Source organism: Emydura macquarii, unplaced genomic scaffold, assembly GCF_026122565.2.
Source record: "Emydura macquarii macquarii isolate MOO-44397 ecotype Brisbane River unplaced genomic scaffold, CSIRO-AGI_Emac_v2 contig_2924, whole genome shotgun sequence".
NCBI classification, from domain to species: domain Eukaryota; kingdom Metazoa; phylum Chordata; order Testudines; family Chelidae; genus Emydura; species Emydura macquarii.
In genome coordinates, this window is record NW_027133061.1 from 4,429,926 (window position 1) to 4,453,656 (window position 23,731).

The following is a 23,731-nucleotide window of genomic DNA, read 5'->3' on the forward strand; positions in this document are numbered from 1 at the left end:
TGTTACATCTTCACGTCATAATTTCTAATTCGTCTGCATCTTTCAGGGGGTCAGATGATGATTTGTGAATCACGTGTCTGAAAATCAAGGACACTGTGTGTGTGCCTAACCAGCAGGTGAAAAGGTGTCGGGTTGGTCATTAACCACGTCGGGGTGTAATATGTAACTTGTTTGTATCAATGTATAAAAGAGAAATCATAGGAGGGGCACCTTTGTCTGGGTTAGGGTACAGTAGAAAGTCCCGCTACTGACTGAGTCGGTCCATTGTGATGGGCATAGATGCATTAATGTGCCTGTAACCATTGAGCCAGGGCACTAGAACCATGCTTCCTTAACAATAAACCGAGTCTGTGGTCTTTCTGAGTAATGCTATTGAGGTCTGCTGGGTTGGCCATGAGCACTGAGCTGGCATGGCGCACAGAAAAAAAAACCCCACCCACAGATGCACGCACGCAAACGAACTGCTCGTGGTGGCGGGTGCCAATGAACGAGTGGTCCTGCTGCCGCTTGAGGAGTAGAGCAAATTGCAGAGCGTACAAGCAGCGATCTCTGAAGTGCTGCTTGCAGTGAATGCTATTGGCACAAATGGAGAAGGATCTGGGACGCATCATGCTTAAAAATGAAGTGTAAAAAAAGTGAGGCCCTTCTGCTGATGATTCAAAAACACTTTTATGATGACCCTCACGATATAAAATCTCTACTTCTAGTCTGGTTTCATCAGCAAAATGCTGTGCTAGCTGCACTGCCGCCAGAAGCAGCTGTGCATGACTGTGGGAGCCAGTCAACTGAGCATAAGCCAAGGAGACAGGAGCCCTAGTTCTGGCAGAGCTCCCTCTCCAGCTCCAGGGTTGTTGGGTTTTTTTTAAAATCCTGACCAGTCAGCAGTTTCCAGAACAAGTGCCAGCTAGTGATGGAGACCTCCTGGATGTCTGGAGCTCAGATAAGCACCTTGGTAGTTGGATGTAGACCCCTGGACTTTGCAAAATAAGAATCTAGAAATAAGGTGCCCATTTTTAACAGTAAGGGTGATTAACCTTTGGAGGAACTTACCTAGGGACAAGATGAATTCTTTGTGACTTGAAGTCTTTAAATCAAGACTGGATGTCTTCCTAAAAGATATGCTACAGCTCAACCAGAAGTTATGGGCTTGATGCAGAAATTGGATGAGGTTCTTTGGCTTATGTTTTGCAAGAGGTCAGATGAGATGATCATAACGATCTGGACTGAAAGTCAATCTAAATTGGGCTTTGGAGAGCTAAACGAGGCTCCTGTTTCCTGGGATGTCTGATGCTCATGCTGGAATGAAAGAAAACCTGCAGGAAAGTTCAACCTTTTTCAAACAAGGTTCAGTGAGAGGGTTGGGAAGATTCTGATTTTATCCAGACTCTGTTCACCCTAGTGCCATGTGAGTATAAACTTAATATGGGGAATTGGCTGGCTTTAAGGTTGGTATCCACCCCCAAAGATTTTGGAACTCATGTTACTTAATCAAATAAATTATCAATACATCAGTCAACGTCCCTTCAAATCTAGCAGTTTTCCTGTTTGGCCACTGGTTGTGGGAGGATTACAAGGCAGTTCTATGGACCACTGGATGGGTCATGCAGTTGTCTTTTTGATCTATGCCAAGTCCAGAAGCCTGATGTCTGGGGGAAAACAAATCCAAACCACAAGGTTTCCAATTTTATACATTTTATTAATGAAACAAAAGCATAAAATAAATTCCATATAAACAAATTTGATTAAAAGAAAGTGGATAATAGCACATTAATCTAGTTTTCAGGTTGTTGGAAGCAACTGTTTCTTGTAAACTCTGTGAAATCGTTTAGCAAGATGGAGTTTCCTTTAGCTATCAGTCTTAAAAGCAATAAGGTATTCTCACTCTCAATGCCACTTGATAGACTTATGTTTCAGCCAGATTAGTGGATACGGGGAGGGTCAAATTGCTCCCAGCTTGAAGGCAATGTAGAGAGTACATCTCAGCCGATTCAGAATGGAGTACTCCCCATCTGAAGTCATTGGCATCACCCAGCGGGGTTTCATTAGATTACCTATATGACATGAATGATGAATCTCTCCATTCCAGTAATTTTGGGCCCAGAAAGTCCACAGATCTATAAATATATCTAGTCAGACAGTTGGCCAATAGGTAATCTGAGCCCCATGGAGTCATGTGTCAGCCCACAGACCTCATCTCTACCATTTTACAAAAGTCCTGACTCAAAAATGATCTGAAAACTGGAAAGCTAGCAACAAAAATGGAACTGAAATGGTAGAAAAACACTAATCAAATTCATTCCACCACACAGAGAGAGAGAGAGAGTTCCTGTTTCACAGACAGATGCTTGTAACTTCCTCTTGCATTTTTAGTACACAGTAGTTCAACTTTGAACAGGGTTTTTGACATGCGCAATGTGGGTGAAAAGTCAGACTTTTGCTTGGTCAGAGTAAAAAGACTTTAAAATCAGCGTTGGGGTTTGATTTTTTTTTTTTTTTTTTTGTATACAGGCCAATCTGCCTCACAGCCAACACTAACCCTGGGCTTATGCCTCTCAAATGTCCCAAGGATCATCACTCTTCAGTTGGATTTGGTGTCCCCTCCCCCTCACTTTGATGGTTGAAGCATATACAGCATTTTACATTTCCGGCATGAGTCTTTGTCACACCTCCATCCTGGATTAGGGCCCAGGCACGCCTCGGCTCCTTAGACTGCCTAACTTCTGACCTTAGTTGAACCTGTGCACAATTGTCTAGCACCTGAAGAGTGCTCTAAGCTTTATTCTTATAAATCTCTGGTGTTTGTGCTGGTGCCATGTCTCTAGCTGGGTACTGGACATGGAGGCAACTGACAGAAAGAGACCACTGAGGAGTCCTAAATTAGGAGCATTGTGATCTCCTGATTCAGGTTCTGTGGGTCTGATCCTGAAGTTTGGCTGGGGCCAAAGGAGTGGGCATATGGGACGCCATAGCAAGGATTTGGATTGGGCCCCTTGGTATGATTTGTGGGGCAGCAAACTTGGCCAAGCCGTTCCAAACCTCTTGACAACGTGCTCTTGCCTCTTCCACTCTCTTCTTCGGCCTGCCTTCTCTAACAGACCTGGAGCCCTGCGGACATTTCAGAACAAATAACAACAAAACCCTACCAAAACAAAACACTCCAGTGCACAGAGGGGAAAGGATGAGCAAGAGTGAACCAGGCACAACGGGGTTAGTCATATTGCTTAGCCGGAAAGTGCTTAGATATGGCAGCGAGGAGGGTGGGTAAGAATAGAGTAGAGACAATTGCGATGTAGGTGCTAGGTTATTCCCTCTTGAGGGTGGGAGGCAGTGTCTGCCACCTAATGGGTGCCACTCCCGGCAGCTGCCCCACGTAATGGGTGCTGCTCCCAGTGGGGTAAGGGACCCCAGGCCCTCCCACCAGTCAAGGCTGGTTTGGCTTTGTTCATCTGGTGCTGCCTTGCACCCAGCCTCAAGTCAGCTTCCCTGGGTTACTTCACGGGCTTGGCTCATGTCTTTCCCTGGCACTCCCAAAGCACATCCTTCTCCCTAGCCTGCCAGCCCCTGACTGGGCTACTGTGCTACTGGCTGGCTGCTGCTGACTGCCTTTAAACCCCGCCTCCCACCCAGCATGCTCAGCATGGACAGAAGGGCGGGGCCTCCTCAGCCCAGAGTTGCTCCTTAACCCCCTCTTGTCCAGTGAGGGGCACCCCATAGATATAGGTGCCAGGTTATTCCCCCCGCAGCCCTCCTAGATCTTGCTGCCAGAGGAAGGGGGCAATGAGATCAGCATGAGGAACCACTGATGCAGGCGGAGATTGGCTGTGGGCAAATTGTTTATTCCCTGTCTGGTGCCCTCTGCAGAGGATGTGGAGCTGGTTTAGATGTTGTTTGCCCTACAATTCTACCCTACTGATAGAGGGGGGCAGAGATGGGGGTCAGGGGCCCACCCAGCTGCTTCCTGGCATATATTGAAAACACTGTAAAAAATTACAAGCTGTCACTTTAAATCCTCCACGATTTCCTGGTCCTGCTTGCAGGCCGAGGGCTCTGTAGGGAAGCATGTGATCAGAGTCAGTCCTGCAGACAGCCAGCCTGCAATAAGGTAGAGTGACGTTTTTAGGGAGCAGCCTGGTTTGTCTCTTTCTGTTTTTGACTCTTGTCTGTCAGGGTTCTGAATGCCAAAAAATAAAGTTGTGTTATAATGCAGCCTTCTGGCAAGAATATTTTTATGTTTTCATCTAACCTCTCTGTTTGCATGCTGTGACCAGAGCATTGGCCTTGCTCGGGCCAGCTACCACACCCTTTTGGGCAGCTGTTTACATGCGGCACAAAGTGGGTGTAAAGCCCTACTCCTTGCAGCCTGGCAGCACTTGCTTTGCACAGGTGCCAGTATGGTGTTGCCAAAGCTTGTGAGCGCCAGTGTTTTCCTTGAAGCACCAGCTCCCGGAGTCACGTGACTATGTGAGAACTCCCACTTCCAGTTTTGAAACAAAGCCTGGCCCATGTGGTTGCAGAGAAAAGCTTGATCTCTAAAGGCCAGAAACAGATGGCAAATACCAGCCCAACTCAGGCTTTGTCTTAAAAATCATGATGAAAAAAACCTCATTATGATGAGCTCTTTTGTACCATCCCCCACTCTCTGCTGTCAAAAACTCGGAGTCGGGGCCTCCAAAAATAATGAGATTGGCGTAAAAACAACGATAATAAATGTGGGCCTCGCGTTATTCATCTGTGGCTTTCTGAGCTTTTCAGGTACACATCTGCATGCCCTCCTCTGCAACCAGGAGAGCTAGAGACTGGAAATGAAAGCCGAGCGGCTCCACTAATCACATGCCTCCCAGAGCTGGGGCTTTAAGAACAACTTCAGGCAGGTTAGCCACACCCTTTTTGAATGCTTGCCACCAGTCGATGGTCCAGGAATGGAGGGTCAGGCCTGGCTGGCAGGATCAGAAAGACCTGCTTTATAGTGAGGGGTATTTGGGGAGGGAGCAGAGGAGGGAGCTTGCAAACAGGCTCAGCCTCTGAGAGGGGCACAGGGACCAACCCATGCGCCCCCAGGCAGCCCTGGGGAGAAGAGACCTTTCCCCGAGCACGGGCCTGCAATGCAACTTTTCCTCCCAGCTTCCTCCTCCAGAGCGCCCCCCACCCCGCCCCGCCCCGCCTTACCAATCCGCAGCTTGTTACTAGGCAGAGTTGAACTCCAGTCGGCCAATCGACAGGCCAGGCTGGCCTGTATCCGGGTAGAAAAGGCAGCGGCAGCCAATCACATTAATGAACGAGCAAAGTATCCGGGCAGATCAGCCGCGTCTCAGCCAATCAGAAAAAGAAAGCCGCAATCAGGGGACTTTGGTGGGGTGTTTTTTTTTTTTTTTTTTTGCTGCAAGACTACTTGGTAGCACTTTCTTTTTCTGTTTTGCGATCGGGGTGGCACATGCATTTATTGTGTGTGGGGGGGGAGGGTAAGCAAGGGAGGGCGCCCCAAAACACCCCAGACTGATTGGCATTAAAAGAAACCAGGGTGCAAAAATGTTGCAGGGGAGCAGCTCGTGCAAAGCCGGGCAGCAGAGCGGGCACTGAAGGGCTCGGTTTGCAGGGGACGGAGCAGCTGGGGCGTTCCTCCTTCTCCAGTCCTGCACCGCGCACCTTTGGCAGAGCGACTCCCTCTAGAGAGGGGCTCTCCTGACCCTGAGAGCAGGTGAGTTTCCTTTGTTGTCTTCCCGTCTTGCTCTTTGCTTTGCAACATCGCCAGGGCTGGGGGGGGGAGGAGAGGGAAGGGGGCAGCAAAGTGCGGGGGGGGGGTTGCAAAGTGCGGGTCACTTCCAGACAGAGGAAATCGTCTTGCAAAATAATAATAAAGGGCCGCCCGAGGAGCTGCTTTTTCAAAGCGCGTGGTCAGAGTGTGGCCAAGCCTGGGCACTGCCCTGTGCACACTGCAGCGGCTGTCAGAGCTGGTGGCAGCTGGAGGTGCGAAATTTCACTCAGCCCCCCCCAGAAAATAAATGAGATCTGGAAACACATGTTGCAAAATCAAACCAGAGGCTTTGGAAGCCGGGAGCAGCAACGTTCCCAGTCCTTGGGAGAGCGCGGCTCTGTGGTTCCGACAGTTCAACTGCAGATATTTAAATCTCCCTCTTTGTGGGATTTGTTTCCCCCCCATTCCCCTCGGGGCATTCCAGCCATTAATTGATTTCCTCTCAGTGGGAGAAACTTCAGAAGTTAAAATGAAAAGGGTCTATAACTAAACAGGCTGCTCTGGAGCCGAGGTTTGCAGACTTGTAGCACGACATGCACATTTCTTGTGTAAACTCATAATAAAATTTAGCTCCAGCCTGCTGTTGATTGCAGGGTGGTTGTTGATGGAGCACAGCACACTTCTGACCTCTGCTGAATTCTCACGTTTGCAATTAAACGGGAAAACTCAGCAAAAAACGTACCGTCTTGCTAATTTATTTTGATTTTGTCTGTGTGTAACGGGAACTAGGACATGAAGACAGCTAAATCTGTCTGAGGAAGGTAGGCTGAGCAGGGGCTGAGAATCAGGACTCCTGGGTTCGACTCCTGGCCCTAGGAGGAAGTATACCCTGTGGTCAGAACAGGGAACTAGGAATTAGGGGGACCCATGGGTTCTGTTACCAGCTCTGACACTGACTTTCTGGGTGACGTTGGGACAGCCATTTAAAATAAGAATGCAATATTTCTTCAGTGTGCTTAGCTTGAGTTATATATCAGTATTTACATCTATTTTCTACTGTTGATTATTGTAATATTGCGATAGTGTCCAATGGCCTCAGCCAGCATTTGTGCTAGGTGCTGTATAAACTCATGGAAACGGTTGACAATCCAAGGCCCCAATCCTGCAATGAGCTCAAAGCCCACAGACCCCATTGCAGAGTTGGGGCCTATGAGGAAAAGTGTGTATGTGTGTGGAGTGGGATGGGGAGGGGTGTTAGATTATGACTCCTTGGAGTTTTTAATGACCACATGACACTTCTGGCCCGCTCCCTGTGTCAGCTTCCAGCAGGGGTTATTGCATTCAACTTAATAAAGGCTAAGGAACTCTATGGAATCAGAGCTCTGTCTCCACGTGGTGCGCCTCTGCCTTTCACATCTATCTGTGCTGCTCTCCTTTTAATGAATGAGGACCCGAAATCCCCTTTCGTGTGTTCAGTGGGATTCGTCTTCCCCTCCTTCTGGCCCCGATCCCGCAAGGTGACCCTCTGACTGCCCTGTTGAAGTTGATGGGAATTGAGGGCGCTGGACACCTGTGAAAGTCACATGTTTTTGGGTGCTTAAATATAGATGTGGGGACCCAGAGTTAGGTACTCAAATTAGACAGTGTCAGCCTTCGCTCCCAACTCTCCTCGCCAGCCAGACAAGCGTGATTGTATTTTTATTCATTTATAGATTTGCAAAATTCCTACCCGTGTTGTGGTAGCATCTAAAAGCCCCAGTCGCAGACAAGGCGCACGGTGCTGTACAAGCGGAAGACAGTCCCACTCGGCCTTTGGACTTCTGCCTTGTCAGCAACAACTGACTCATCCCCAAGCTGTCAGGTTTCTCCCCAAGGAGCAGGGAAAGGGGCCGTGGTACCCGATAGTCATAACAAATGGCAGTTCTGCACCAGGCGGGTGGATGTCTACAGAGGGGCGGTCTGTTCTGTGCTGCTTTCTCATGGCGTTTGTCTTTTAGGCAGTCCCCAAATGTCATGGCTGATGACGAAGTTTGTCCCAAGGTCTCTAAAAAGGGAAGCTTACAGTCCGGGAACTCCCGAGGGGAGGCCACGGAACCCAGCACCCTGCTGCAGAAACTGAAGAGCACCATCTCGTAAGGACGATGTCTACCTCTAGCTTTTCTGTGGCTGGCTTCTCAGTTGTTTTCTTAAAGCCAACTTAATGTCAGTGAAAGGTGCTGGTGGCACAGCCCTGGAGACGTGGTGTTGCCCTGCACCTGCGGTATTAGCATCTCTTTGAATTGCAGCAGTGTCGGGATGCCCTGGTGCTAGGCGCTGTATGTCATTGATTAGTACAGGCCAACTCCAGCACCCACGGGCTAAACCCAACAACCAAAGTGAGACCAAGTATCACAGCCCACAGGAGACTAGGGTGTCATGGGCTCCTGGCAGAGAAGAGGAGGGACCGAGGAATGCCAATGTGTGAGGTACCTGCAATGGCCAGGAAATGATGAAGTGAGATATAGCCAGATAATCCTGGCAAGCAACCCACGTCCACATGCTGCAGAGGAAGGTGAAACCCTCTCCCCCCCCAACATCTCTGCCAATCTGACCTGGGAGAAAATCCCTTCCTGACCCCACATCTGGTGATCAGTTAGATGTAAACGGCGTTCAGGGTGAATAAAAGTCTGCGCCAAGGTCTTTAAATATTAACAGGCTAAGCATTTTGCTGTGAAGCAATCAGGGTTGCTACTCACATGCAACATACCTGACTCAAACCCCCAGGAGCAAAGAAATGAAAAGATAAGCCACCTGGCCATCCATACCGCTTTGCTCCACCCACAGACACATGGCTTTTCATTACCAGTACCCCAGCCCACACATGGCAACCGTAACTCTGTCCTGGCATAGCCTATCCTGCTTCATGCTGACCTCCTTTGTAAAGTGCTTGGAGATCTATGGATGAAAAGCGTTAAAGCTAGGGAGAGTGATTACTTACTAGGTGAAAGCCCGTGCTGTCCTACGGGGGTAATTTGCAAAGTGTAAAAAAGCTGAAAGTGGCTGAGAACTTAAAAAATTGGAAGCTAGCAGGCTGCGAAAGCCAGCAATGATTCAGCCTGGTGATACGCTGAACAAAAAGAGCTGTCAGCCATGCTTGTAGCTCTGTCCATCACTGATCTGCCACAGACCATGTGCCTTTGATGACACGGACTCACCCGACAGTCTAGGCTTCAGAGTGACACACAGACAGTGGCAATCTTGGACTCGTATTACATAGATTACCAAATTATCCCCTCTTAATGCTGCTCGCTGTGAGTGTTTCGTGCAGAGGTGTGACAAAGTGGGAATTTTCTGTAATATTTTTATGAATCCTAGGCATGCCTCAGTTTCCCTCTGTATGTTGCATTGCTACCCAGTGGGTGTAAAAGGGAGAACACTGCTGCTGGAACAGCACAGGAGGTGTGTGTGTGTCACTTCTCTGTCTGGGGGGGAATGAACAGAGTCACTGAAGAACTGGCTCAAACTAACCCAAATCAACAGAGGATCCAGCAAGACAAAGAGATGCCCTAAATACTGACCACCCAACATCTAACAGCAGGAAACCCCAGCAGGCTGGATGTGGGAATGGAGAGGTGTCAGGGGACTGGAAGATGGGGGACCCTTTTGGAGGGACTCAGGAGCCCAGAGCTGGGGAGATAAAGGGAGAACATAGGAAGAGAGCCAGAGATGGAGTCCATCACAGCTTGGCTGGCTCATCAGGGCACTGGTTTAACCAAGGTGGACTATAGCAACACTTCTGCCTCTCTGTGCTAACCCAGGATGTTCAGATTCTTTAGCCAGGTGACTGACTCATCAGTGGTTCCCTTGTTCTGAAAAAGGCTGCCTGTGTCACTGTAAATACCCCCTGAGAGCAAGGGGCCCAGTACCAGCCTCAGGAGTCTGGCTTGGTTGGATTCACTGCAGGGAACCACAGAGAAAGACAGGGAACTCTGGGGCCAGAGGCCCAGTCTTGGAGGCCACGGGCCTGCCCCTGTGGAGCTGTGTGGGTCCTTGGGGCCCTGCACACTAAGGGGTCACTCCCAGGAGACTACAGGCTGGGGCATAGCCCAGACCCTGTGACTTTGTGAGTGATGTCGTGTTGGGAGAGGGCAATTTGGTAAAGGGGGTGACAGAATGCTCACACCCATGGTGTGCAGGGCCATTTCCCTGGGCACAGTGTGTCTTGGGGGAGGGCTACCATGTTACAGTAGAGAATAAAGAGTCATTCTTGCCTTTACATTTTTATTGTGAAGTAAAACACGACACAGTGGCAACAGAAAATGTTTTAAATGTATTCTGCTGCTTTTAAAACACGGGTTTCTGCATTTGCGGGCAGCACAATCACAACTGACCTCTGGAAATCCAATTTCCTGGATCTCATTGGACTCAATATTCAGCGTAGACTCAATAAAAAATTGTCTGTTACATCTCAGTGCTGGGACCCATGTTTCGTTGGAGGCCCTGGGCACATGCCCAGTTTGCCCATGCCTGAAACTGTCCCTGCTGCTGGGGGGAGGGGGGGAGTGAAGGTGTGCAGGGTGTGGTGGATGGTAGTTGTGGCAATGGTGGGGGGAGAGAGAAAGGAGATGTAGTAATAGGTGGCTCAACTTTTCATTTCATTGCTCCTGTAGGTTTGAGTCAGGTAGGTTGTGTGCGTAGGTAGCAAGCCAAACTGTTTCACAACAAAGTTTTTGTCTGTTAATTTCCTAGTTTTTTAATACTTAAGTGGATGCATCTTGGGGGAGGGGAGGAATGGATCTGTGGGATGGATGTAAAAGCAGCTGCTGACTGAGAAGACTGTCACAGCAGCTGCTGCACATAAAAGCTTTCTCTGGTATTCACAGAAACTGCTTTGACTCCAACTTACTAGAGGGGGCAGTGAGGTTTGGCTGGGGACCCAAGAGGTGGTTTCCATCACTGTGGTTCTGCTTAATACAGGGAGTGCTAGACAGTCCACACTCAGCAGCTTTATAACAACGATGACTGATGCTTTATTTTCTCTCCTGTTTTTCAACAGCAAATCCGTGCAGAGCAAAGTGGACAGCATTCTGGTGAGTGTCTTGGTCAGCTCCGTACGTTGCTTTAAAAGCCCTGTAGCATAGAGACCAGAGCAAGTGAGTGTCAACCCTGTATCTTCTCTCAGCGGCAACATTCTATGCTGTTCTGCCTCTTATTATACTGGCTCCGTCCCTCAGTTGTACCTAACCCTGTAATTCTGCCATAATGGATCAATCCACTGGTTCAGCCAGTCCAGGATCCAATCTCTAGGAGGAGCAGGGAGCAATGCATGATCTTTCAGAGCAAGGCAGACCATCCTCCCCTACGCTGCCCTTGACCAGTTATGTATCACTAAATAGAGGGGTGGGAGAAGACCCGCTTCCTTCCTGACCCCTTTATTGGTCAAGTCATGCCTTGATGCATGAGATTTTATTTACGTTGTCTTGCACAACTGCAAACATAATTGTCATAAAATCGTATCTGCTAAGATGTCGTTTTAATCCTTGCAATTAGCAAACATCTAGCGGTTTTGCTGCCTCCTTTGAATCTCTAACCATTTTGTCCCTTCTGTCCTGCGCCCCTGCAAATACTAGCAAGATGTGCAGAAGTTTTCAGACAACGATAAACTCTACCTGTACCTCCAGCTGCCGTCCGGTCCGAGTTCTGGGGAAAAAAGGTAGGTAACAGACCAAGTTAGCATTGTGCCTTGTCTTTCACTACAGTGGAGTTCACCAGTTAGCGCAGGAGGAAATTGCGGGGGGGGAGGGTCAATATTCCTGAGGGTTGTTGCCAGCTCTGGGAAGGGAGCGCAGGAGTTCTGGGCATTTGGACCCTTGGGTTCTGTTGCCAGTTCTGGGAAGGAGCATGTATTTAAGCCTGGCCTGACAATCTGATGCTTCTTTTACCTGCCACCTCTCTGCCTCTCTGCTAATTAATGTTGTCTTTAATTTGATCATTCCTGCTTACCGTGACCTGCCTCCTTGAGAGCAGCAGCCTGGACCTCAGCTCCCTGAGCACGGCCGAGCACATGCACGCGTGCAACTGGATCCGGAATCACCTGGAGGAACACACGGACACCTGCCTTCCCAAGCAGGATGTCTACGACACATACAAGTGAGGATGCGGACAGGGCCCAGCGTGAGTCAGTGCAGCCAGCGGCCTTGTGTCATGAGCCCTCTGGAGCTCACAAGCTAAGCAGGGACTGGCTGCATCTGTACTTGACTGGGAGGCCGCCCAGGAGGGCCTCTGGTTTCCAGCCTCAATTCATAGATGGTCAGTTTATTTGCATCCATAACATCCTTGGATTGCCAGCTCCTTGGGGCAGGGATTATCTCTCTGTTCTGTGAATGTGCAGTTTCTAGTGCCATGGGGGCCCTGGTCCATGACTGGGGTTCCTGAATGCAACCGGAATATACCTAATAAATATTGTACAGCACCTGGCGCAATAGAATCCTTCCTGTGCCATGACTGGGATGCCTAGGCACTACCATAATACACCCAATAAATAATCCTGACCAAATTCCAATTCTGCTAGTGATGCTCAGCGTTACTAAATTCCCCGTGGTGTTTCAGATACACACACAAATATTATCCTCCATATCATTATAGGACCACACATGCCTGTTCTTACTTAGGCAGAAAATCCATTGCCTGAGTAAGAATTGTAGCACTGGGCTGGAATTTGTTGTGCAACTGTTAAAATGCTGTTTCGTCCAGAGGTGGCTGCATTTCAGCGCTGGAGAGTGATTTCCCTCAGGACAGGGAGTAGATCAGGTTGAGTTTGCAAAGGCTGAGTTGACAAAGTCCCTTTGTGCTGAGTGTAATATGACTTAACTAGAAGAGCAACTAGCACCCACTGCTTCGTAGAGAACTAGGCTTACTGGTGGTAATCCACAGGGAAATGGAAAAGGCTGACACAGCAATTTAATGCATGGCAAAGGCAATAGAATGAAGAACAGGACTTTGGCTTTAGGATGAAACCCTCTTCCTTCTGACCCTTCTCTCTGTCTCACCTGGCAGGCGATACTGTGACAACCTCTGTTGTCGCCCTCTGAGTGCAGCTAACTTCGGGAAGATCATCCGGGAGATCTTCCCAAACATCAAAGCCAGAAGACTGGGAGGACGAGGACAATCGAAATATCCTTGTACGCTAAATGATCACTCTCTACAACCCAGCGAATTAGCCCCAGCCAAGGGGTAAAGTCCGCTTAGTTTCCTGTGGACAGGGTTGGCTTTTTTTAAAGTTTAAAACCAGGAATGGATAGAAATGTTTTGGTTTTAATTTATTAGTCATCACATTTTGCAACACCGCAGGGGAATTGAGCGGTTGGAGCCGGGAACTGGGAGCAGGACTCCTGGAGTATATCCCCAGCTCTGGCGGGGGAGTGGGGTCTAGTGACTGAAACAGAAGCGGGCTAGCTCAGCAGAGGCCCTAAGCAGGAATATTTTGGGAAGCCCCCCCCAGCACATACTAAGAAAGTGAATAGGGGGCCCCCTTGAACTGCTGGGGTTCCTAAGCAATTGCTTATCCTTATGCTTAGCGCCGGCACTGGACTGTAACAAGGAACTGCATGTCAGTACTCCTGGGTTCTGTTCCCAGCTCTTATTAACAAACTCATTTTAGTGCTTTGAGATCTTCTAGCAAAAACAGTGTTGCCAGCTCTCATGGTGTTTGACAAGTTCCTCAAAGCCCCGTTTCTTAGAATCATGTGATTCCATGAGAACTTGGCTTTCATATGACAACCCACTGCCCAAGTTTCTAGCTCTCGTGGGTGCAAAGAAAAGCTTGAAAATGCAAATCCTAAAGACTCAAAACCCAGTAGGCAAATAAAAAAGAACCCAAGTTTGTTATTTTTAAAGATCTCCTGAGTTTTTGAGGGTGTCTGACTCAGAATTGTTGAACACATGGGGTTGGCAATACTGTGAAATCTGAAAAACACTTTGGGATCCTCTAATGAAAACTGCTACAAAAGGAAATGTATCATTAAATCCTTGGTACATTCTAAGGCTGAAAAGTAGCATTGTGATCATCAGTTCTAGGGTCTGTATAACACAGGCCCTAGAACTTCCCCCCAAATAATTCTTGTTTGAACAAGAGCAAATCTTTTAGAAGAATGATTAATCTTAAATTAAAACTGTCCAATGATGGAGAATCCACCACAGTCTTTGATACATTGTCCCAGTGGCTAATTACCCTAATTATTAAACATTGGTGCCTCATTTCCAGTCTGAATTGTTGACATGCTAACCCAGCTTTGGACAGAAGTAGTTTCTTCTCCAGGTCCAGGGAAAATTTCCTTCATTTCAGCTTATTCAACTAGTGAAATTCAGTGACAGGCTCAGTTACAGTTGAGATTGAGAGTTGAAAAAGAAGGAAAGTTTATTTTCCTCTTCCAGTCACGGTGGATGTAGAGCAGATCTGGGCTAGCTCGTGGGAATGGAGAAGCTGACTGAACACATCCGGAGCAGAGTGAAGTACAAAATGCATCAGCAGCGATAAGCAAAGAGGACTCCTGATTCCTAGCTCTCTAATCGGAGGTGGCAGGAGTCACACGTAGGACACAAACCGCATCCTTTCAAGCTTTTAACGTCTCATTTTTGCAGCTTTATTTAGTTCCTTCCAGCTTCACGTTGAAATCCCTTAACCTTGCCAAACATATTGCTACAGCGGGATTAGGAGGAAGACTGTGGTCAACATGCCGCCCCTACCCAGCCTGGACCTCAAAGTTACCGAGACTGTAAGTTCCCCAGAAGCACTGCCTCCTAGCGGGAAAGCTTCTCGAGTTTTAGTGGATCACCCTGATGTTCCTGGGCTCTAAATCCCTCCATGTCTACGGGGTGTCTCAGCAGATCTCTGCAGTGTAACTGCCTCAGCCCCAGCTGTCTACGACACCTGCACTGAATTTTAGATCTAGTGATGAGTCTGTTTGCCCTCATGCCTTTGGCCATGGGAAGGTCGTAGCTTAGCCCTGTTGGCCAGAGGAGGATCCTGGAGAGGTTGTATATTCCCCCCTGCTATTGTCAGTGGGAATCTTGGGGTAAGTGTTGCCCTGCCCTGTCTGGGGCTGGCAGTGGTGTAGAGGCGTTTGTACGTAGAGCTGGGCAAAATTCTTCAGCCAAAACAAGTTTTGGTTTAAAAAAAATGCAGATTTGGCAACACCGAACCGTAAACGTTTGACATTTCAATGTTTTGGTTCGAAATGTCATCTCGAAATTTCATTTTCTGAACATTTAAAAAGGGTCAAAACCGAAACATTTATTTGACCCAAAAAGGATTTATTTGGACTTTTTGGAAATACCGGTGCTCCCGTGGTTGGAAAAATCCGTCCTTCCCCCAGCTCTTGCATGTTGGCGCGTCACGTGACCCATCCACGTGACCTCTCATGGCACCGAGAGGCCCCCTGTGAATTCAGGTGGGAGCGCTAGGTGTACGTCCGGAGCGCCCCGGGAAATTTTGGGCGCCCACTGACTGTGCCCGGGGAATGGAGCAGAAGCACCACGAGGCCTGGGGCCAGTCGCTGACCCCCCTTCCCCTCCCCTGGCGCAGTCGGAGCTGACGGACCTGGTGCAGTCGTACCACGACGAGCTGATGGACGCGGCCTGCGCTCTGACCTGCCACTGGGCTGAGAAGATCCTCAAGCGCTCGTTCAACAACATCGTGGAGGTGGCTCAGTTCCTCATCCAGCAGCACATCATCAGCTCACGCTCCGCCCGCGCCGACCTGGTCATGGCTATGGTCTCAGGTGGGTCGGGGGCTCAGAAGTGGGATTCCTCCCACGGGACCTGCTTCTGCGCTTGTGGGGAGGGTGGAGCGGGCAGGGTGGGCAGGATCTCCATTACCTAGCGTGGGGCTCGGCAGAGTTCTGGGATCTCCCAGTGCAGCGCTTGGGCCGTTCAGGGTGCCTCAGGCCTGCCTGCCTGCGCTGGCTTTAGGCTCTCTGCTGGTCGTTTCCTCTTCTGCCACTCCCCAGTGACTGACCTAGGCTTCCCGGTGTTGAGTAACATCCCTTCCTGGGTCTGGGTTTATTCAAGTTCACAAGGAAACTCAAGAACTTCTCTCCACCCCAGCCTGCCGGCTGGCTGCCACCTTCAACGCAGGACTCCCAGGCACAGAGTCGAAAGCCAGAAGGGACCAGCCTGCCCTCCTGTCCATGGCAGGCCACCCACCCCACCCAGCAGCCGCACCCCAAAAACAACCCGCCTGAGTCCAAAGCATCCCAGCCCGCAGGTGACTGGACTGTTATGTGCCGCAGGCAGAGAACAGGAGGGGCCCCAGTGCCTGAGGCCTCGGCAACAGCAGGGAACAAAGAGAGAGATACCCAGCTGATCCCGGCAAGGGACCTGTGCCCCGTGCTGCAGAGAGAGGTGAAAACCCCCAAGGTCCCTGCCAGTCTGACCTGGGGGAAATTCCTTCCTGACCCCACGTATGGTGATGGGTTAGACCCTGAGCATGTGAGCAAGAAGCAGCCAGACCTGAGGGGGAGAATGCGTGGTGCCACTTCGGAGCACGGCCCCCCCATCCCACCCCGGCCACTGTCCATCTCCAGCCATCCTGTACCTGCTGATGCTTTCCTCTAGCAGGCTCGCTGGCCAAACTCCAGCCTCCGTAGCTGGCATCTGCTCCTTGCAGGCTGCACCTCTTCGCTCTCCGGCTGGGAGCTGGGGCGGGTCGCTCTGTGTAGAGCAGCTCACGCAGCCTCCTCCTCCTCCTTGGAGTCACTCTTCTCCTTCCTCTGGCTCTCCACAGGCTTCTGCCTCATGTCTTCTTCTAAGGCTGTGTCGATACTTAAACCGCTGCAGCTGTGCGGCTGAAACGCCTCACTGTAGACAACACTCACTACACCGACGGGCGGGGTTCTCTTGTCACTGTAGTTAATCCGCTGCCATGAGAGGAAGAATTCTTCCATCAACCTAGCGCTGTCTATGCCAGGGGTTGGGTCGGTTAACTTGTCACTCAGCCGTGTGGATTTTTCACATCCCTGAGCGACGTTGCTGGGTCGACACAGCTTTTTAGTGCAGAAGCAAGCACCGGACACCACAAATAGTTCAAGGATTAAAGTCTTTTGCCCTTCCCAGGGTACTTCGAAACATTTCAGTATTTCTTTTTTGTATAGGTCCCTATTCTCCTGATACTCTTACTTGGTGTTGCAGTGAAAATTTGGATAAAGGCCTCTGAGTTTTCCATATAAATACCCCCTTTCAGTGGTACCCTGTGCACTCCCAAAGGAGCTGATCAGCTGTTTCCTGGACCTGGCCTGTCCCAAATAATCCATCTGTGTGTTTGTTTATTAGAAACAAATTTCTGTTTAAGCCACAATAGCCCATTACAATTCTAAATAGAGCCACTTCACTCGTTCCCTCAGGGCCTTGGATTATCTGAGCACTTTTAACTCTTGGGCATGTTTCACAGCATCGTTTCCCCTTCGTTTCTTTTGCCCATATTTCCTGCCATTCTTCTCTTAACACATTTTTAATTAGGTTTTTTTAAACACCCGTTTACTTACAGGGGTCGCTAAATCAACTTGCTTGGGTTTAGCAGCACTTTTTGCCACTTTGTCAGCCAGCTCATTGCCCATCACGCTAGGATCCAGGCTATCACTGTGATTACACACAGCTGCATCAGTTCGGTTGTTAATAGTAATAGTTCATCATTTCTGCTATCGGAAGAGCCGTTTCTGATGGCCAGAAGTCCTGATAAGGAATCAAACAGGATGATCACAGAAGCTGGGTGCACATCTATGACCCAGTTTAACGCCAGCATTGTCCCTACCAGTTCAGCTGTTGAAATGGTCACAAAAATTGGATAGCCGTACAGCTTTCTTGATTCCACACGTAGGAATGCAGAACTGTTCCCACTGTTCCTGTTCTCATATCTTTGGAGCTGTCAATATCCATTTGGCAGTACTGTCCCCACTTATCACAGACGTATTGAATTGCTATATTTTGCAGCTTTGACACTCCTTTTCCTCTTTCAATTCCACTATACAATTCTGTATCTATCTCAAGAGGTATAATTTTCCAGTTACAATGCATTTTCCCAGAGCTGTAGATTTTAACATCTTCTGGGTCTTTACACTACAATTCTTGGTGCATGCTTTCACCCTACTTACATGAGGCATTTTGAGTTTTTGCTCTATACGTCGACCACTTAATTCCCAGCATTCATCATATGTCAGCTTAGGTCACTGTTTCCAATGACGTTAGCCCAAAAGCTTCCATCTAAAAGTTTAATTCTTATAGTAGTAGTCTTTTCACCCACCGCTCTCTGTAATTCACACCGTGGCATTGTGATGAAGGCACCACATGCAGCATGCAACACCTGAGCTTAGACCGAGTCAAGCTTTTTGAAATTCATTTTTGTCGCCGAACTGAAATCCTGGCATCCCACTCAACAATTGGTCTTATCAGCGTTCTGAGCCGCGTTACCTCTGCTTTCTTCTCTTCACCTCAGGAAGTTCTAGAAATACATTTAGGTTGATTCAGCCTTTACATTTGTCTCTAATAGTTTCAATATGGTCCTTCCACGTGACCTTGCTGTTAAATATCACATCTAAAAATGTGAAGCTTTTAACGATGCTTATTTGCTGCCCATATAGGTACAATTTATAATCTCTTTACATTTTCTTTTTAGTGACTGTTGTTCCCTTAGTTTTGTCAGTTAAGTATTTAAAGCCCCATACTTCCTAATACCTCATCCCATACCCTTGTCTCATCTCCACCCCAGAAGTCTGATTTAGCCACATGACCTGCCTGTCATGTGACTTTGCTCATTCTCCTCACCTGGGGAGATGAGCTAATTGTGTGACAGGTGGGGCTGGATCATTTCCCTTAAAGGGGCCAGCTGCCCTGTGACAGGACTGGCTCCTGCTTCTGCGGAAATCACAGGCAAAGCTCCCTCTGATTTTTGCAGAGGTCTGTCATCACCTGAGATTCTGACTCACTGTAGAAGTCAGTGGGAGATGCCCTTCGGGAGAGAATTGGAAGGACAGTCAGGTGCCCAGTTTCCAGTAGCGCCTCTGCAAACCGTTTACACCAGTACAACTGCATCTGCTATGGGAGAGGTTGCACTGTTCTAACTAGGGCTAAAATGGTACAGCTGTTGTGTGTGCGTAGACAAATCCCACCTTGGTTAGTCTGAAACCAGTTGTGGTAGTTGCTCTAGCTATACTGGTCTAGTTAAAGCTATACAAAACCCTAGTGACGACGCAGCAGTTGCATGTCACTATTTATTATCTGTAGTTAGACTGTAAGGTCTTCGGGACAGGGACAGTCTGTGACCACTGATTATTACAGTAGCCCCTGGGAGCCTCAATCATGGACCAGAGTCCCATTATGCTAGGTGCTGTTCATGCATAGAACAAAAAGACCATCCATGCACCCCTGCCCACTCTGGGCTGTGATGGCAGCTCCCTCCCCGAGTGGGACATGGGGGGTGGAGATCTGGTTTTGGCGTGACTGTGCCAAACCTGCAACTTGAATAAACTCGGCCCACAACTTTCTTACAGCCTTGTACAGTGTCCATGCAGCCTCTGGGTGGTTTAGTGTCCTTTTAACCACCAATTTAAGTGATGCTGCTGCCACGTTCACATGTAGACAAGTCCTCAGGAATTGGTTTAAGCGGAACCAGAATAAAACCCACTCTGAAACTGAAGTAGGGGATTTCACCAGTCTAAGGCCATGTCTACACTGAAAACTCCAAAGCTGCTCTGCTCTAGCATTCCAGTGTAGACGCTCACTACCATGACAAGAGGGGCTCCCCCATCGCTGTAGTTAATTCAGTGCCCCGAGAGGCAGTAGCTACACTGACGGAAGAATTCTTCTGTCGACCTAGCTCCTGTCTCTTGGGGAGGTGGATTACCTGCGCCGATGGGAAAATCCGTCTTGGTGATGTAGGTAGTGTCTACTCTGAAGCGCTGCTGGTGCACACTAGCGTCAGGGCTTTCCCAGCTTGTGTTAAGAATTAATAACATCCGGGATGGAAAATAAATGCATTTTCCCCAAATTATTATTATTATTATTATTAATAATTAATAATAATAATAAATAATCCGTAATGCTTTTCATCGCTGGCTCTGAAAGTGCTAATAATTTAAGGGAAGGGACATTTTTTAAAAAATGGAAAGACAACTTTTTGTAGGGATGGTGTTATTTTAAGAACAATCAAATCCACGTATTTCTTTGGTTGGTTGGTTTGTTTATAGAAAATGCAGAAAATATCCACCGAGACACTCGACCGCCACAAACTGACAAGAAAAATGGATTGGAAACGCCGGACAACACTGTCAGAACCCAGCACCAGGTGAGAGAAGTGTTGGATGCAGGGGAGAAACCTTCCCATCATGACTAGGCCCCCCCTCCAAGAGCTGAAAGGCATATATAATCGACCCCTGCTTGAAATCTGGTTTACTGTTAATCTAAGGAAGAGTGCGGTCTAGGGTTAGATCAGCGGGACCGGGGAGCCAGGTCTCCTGGGTTCTATCTCCAGCTCTGGGAAGAGAGTGGGGTCTAGTGGGTTAGAAGTGGGGGGGCTGGAAGCCAGGATTCTTGGGTTCTCGTCCCACCTCTGCCACTGAATTCATGCCGTTGGCAAGTCAGTTCACTTCTCTGTGCCTCAGTCTCCACCTATATAATGGGGGTGATAGTAGCCTCAGGAGTGGGGCTCTGGGCCCTCGTCACTGAAGCCTAGTTGAGCGTAGCTGTCTGTCGGAGCCTCTGGAGATGGGTGTGGTATCAGGGTGTGGTAATCCCCCTTCTGCCAACGTCTGTCTGTCTGTCTTTGCCTGTCAGAACAAAAAGGAGAATAACTCAAAACCCTCCGTCCCACCTCGAGCCGAGAGGAAGAAAACCCCAGAGACCCCCAAGCCGGTGAACAGCCCCCAAGTTAACGCCCTGGTGGCTCGCCTGCCTTTCCTCCTGCCTCGCATCCAGCCCGGAGAGAGACTGGTGGCGCCGGGCACCCAGGCCGTGCGCTCCTCCCCGCCCATTCTGGCGCCCAAGATCACAGCCACTCCCGTCGGAGGCACGGTCAAGATGGCTGCCCTGCCACTCTCGGTGGGCGCCGCCTCCTCCCTGCCCCTCAACCTGGTGCCGGGCGTGAACGGGGCAGCGGGGCTGGTCAGCCAGCAAGCGGCGGTGCCGGTGATCAACATGATCTTGCCCAATGTGCCGGCTGGCATGGGCATTCCCATGGCTGAAATCCCCGCCAACCCCAAGAGCGCAGCCGGCGGCGGCACCGAAGGCCACAGCCCCGCCAAGACCAGCGAGGGGCCGGCTGGCAGCCCGCAGGAGGCCCAGAGAGCCAAAGGGGCTAAACGCCCCCTGGAGTCGCCTGGTGAGGCTTCCACCCTCAAGAGGAAGCGCGGTCGGCCCCGGAAGAGGCCGGATGAGGTGGAGGCCCATTCCCCGGATAAATGCAGCAGTGCGGAGGAGACGCTGCCTGGCACTGAGGAGGGGGCTGCTCCTGACACCGGAGGAGGGGGCAGCACCTCACGGGGCTCGTTTGTCTCGGGTGGGAACCGAGGCTCGCCCAGCCCAGGTCCCAGAGAGGCGGGAAGGCTCTGTGAGGGAGACCCAGATGGCTGGGCTAGGGGAGCGTCGTCCACTGCTGACAGAGGCGGCTCGCCAGATGCTGACCGAACCACGGGCATCTCCCAGGTGAGTGTCATCCAGGACGGCCGGGTCAGCGGTCAGACCTGGGCGAAAGCTGGCGCCCAGGAGCCGGACAATTTGCAGGTGCAGATGAACCCAGGCAAGGCTGGGCCAGCGGTGGCAGGGGGAGCCTTGGTTTCTGCAGCAGGATCCCAAGGCCCCCAGAAGGGGAGACCTCATCCCCGCTGTCCCTTGGGAGATGCCAAACCGGCAAGCCCGGGGACAAGCCCAGCTGTGCTGCTGCGATCAGCAACCCCTGCCCCTGACGACCGCGCTCAGCCATCCACTTCCAGGAGCTCTCCTGATTTTCTGTCGGACGCGTCCAGCTCGGAGGAGGAGTCGCCGCAGGCATCAGCGGGTGGGTGCTCTGCCGGCACTAGCAAGGACAGAGCAGCCATGGGCCGGCACAGCTCTGCTTCCCACCGGCTCCAAAGCCCCCCGTCCGCAGCGGATCGCCCCTGAGCACGCTCTGTGCAGCGCAAACGCCTCAGCAAGCCAAACTTGTCGTCTGCCCACGGCCGGGTGCCAGTGCTCTGCCGCCACCGGAGGCCTCGCAGGGAAGATTTAAAAATGATATTCATTTGCTAACTGCCTCCGTCACTTCCCAGGGCTGCAGAATAACACCCCTCCTCCCCCACCCCTCGTTGCCATGCAATTAAATAAAGCCAATCATTGCCACACGCGGATTGTTTGTGATCAGCAGCCCGTTACCTTTCCATTTTGCTACGTTGGGAGGCCAGGTCAATGCATCTTCTCTCCTGCCCCCTCCAAGAGGAAAGGGCTGCTCTTAGGGGTGGAAAAGATCCCTCTGGAGCATAAGGAGCCCTGGGGTCAAGAAGTGACTCGGGTGACGTCTCTCCACCTCAGCCACCAGGGGTGTGTCCACACTGCTCACTGAGCCCGGGCTCCGACTTGCATTTGAGTCCCAGCCCCCCTTCCGTCCACACCCAAATCAGTGACTGGAGTCAGTGAGCACGGGTCCTAGGACCTGCTGGGGGGTGGATCCCTGTCCCAGTCCCGCTGCAAGTCGGGTGCTAGCCCTGTCATTTTGCAGTGGGGACGCAGCTCGAGCCTCCGACTCGAGTCAGAAGGTCTAGGCTGTGCCGTACGGACACGTTCCCCCGGCAGAGACCCGGGTCCAACCCTTGTAAACCCAAGTTTGCAATGCAGCGTGGCGGCTCAAGCGCAAGCTTGGAACCACTGAATCCACGAGCCCAGGTCCCACAGACCTGGGTTAAGCAAGCAGTGCAGACGTACCCCAAGACACCGCGTTCACGGTGCCCTCTGTGAACGGTGCTGCTCTTGGACAGTGGACACCACAGCCAGTTTCAAGTCACCGGTGTAACTGCCCCAGAGCTAACCCCTCACCCCCAGAGTCAACACCGTACCCCCCCCCCCCCCCGACAGCACCATTTGCACTGCCGCAGTTACAGCAGGGGCTGAAATCCGAGCGTACCCAGGCCTCTGGGGCGCACCGCCAGTCCTGCAGCTAGATGGTGTTGTTCGCAGCTGCTGTCCTGTGAAGGGCTGTGTGCTCTTGCAGGTGCTAAGCACCCGGCAGGATGGAAGCTGGTGTTCCAGCTGATCCCAGGTTTGATCTAGAAGCTAAAGGTTGTGGTGACCTTTATTTTTTTTTCTTTTGGCGTGGTGTGTGTCTCTCCTTTGAGTCGGGCTTTGATCTGCCCACGAGCATAGCTAACCTCAGCCACGAGCCGGAGGCATGAACTTCTCTGGCCTGTGCTGTGCAAAAAGTCAGACTAGATCATCATAACGCCCGCTTCTGGCCCAGGAATCCAGGTGACCCTGTGACAGGGCAGCAAAGATCTCTGCTTAAAAAGGCCTGAAGGAGGTGGCTTTTACAAAACGGCTTTCCTGCTGCTGGCTGGGGTATAAAGCAGGCCTTAAAGCTTGTGGCTCATGGATTCTGAGGCCAGCGTGTGGCCCTTGGATCTGACTTCTTGGATAACAGAGGCCCCAAATAATTCCCAGAGCAGACCTTTTGGAAAAACAGCCAGTCTTGATTTTAAAAGTGTCGGTGGTGGAGAATCCACCATGACCTTTGGTTGGACAGAATGAAGAGGGTACGGAAGGCGTCTCTTGTTTTTCAATCTTAGAAACAATCAGGAGTGTAAAATCTAGTCTTGCTGGGTTTTGCTGGGTGTCTCGGAGAAGGTTTCTATTGTAACTGAAAGAGCTGGGATGTTGGCTCTTTAACAAAGATGTCCTTCATCCAAATGGTTAGTTAGCCATTGGAGCTAAATAGACCTTCCCCCTAAAAAACAAACCATTACACCACACCCTTCCCCTCTTACCAGCTCAGTGTTCCCTTTCCTGATGTCCCTGTTTCGTGCCAGCACAGGCCCTGGCTACATTAGC

General features: G+C 50.3%; 1 protein-coding gene across 2 annotated transcripts; it reads left to right on the top strand.

Annotated features, from left to right (window-relative positions):
- The first annotated feature begins 5,470 nt into the window (after positions 1 to 5,470).
- Positions 5,471 to 22,033, top strand: RFX5 (regulatory factor X5). 2 transcript variants are annotated; one of them, XM_067569419.1, is made up of 10 exons: positions 5,471 to 5,695; positions 7,690 to 7,824; positions 10,728 to 10,761; positions 11,302 to 11,384; positions 11,699 to 11,821; positions 12,728 to 12,844; positions 14,364 to 14,445; positions 15,255 to 15,450; positions 19,909 to 20,006; positions 20,495 to 22,033. In XM_067569419.1, the coding sequence occupies exons 2-10, from the start codon at positions 7,706 to 7,708 to the stop codon at positions 21,815 to 21,817; spliced, it is 2,175 nt and encodes a 724-aa protein (XP_067425520.1). In that variant the 5' UTR covers positions 5,471 to 5,695; positions 7,690 to 7,705; the 3' UTR covers positions 21,818 to 22,033. The 2 variants fall into 2 exon arrangements, with proteins under 2 accessions (XP_067425520.1, XP_067425521.1); XM_067569420.1 differs by having other exon boundaries at positions 7,694 to 7,824.
- The last annotated feature ends 1,698 nt before the right edge of the window (positions 22,034 to 23,731 follow it).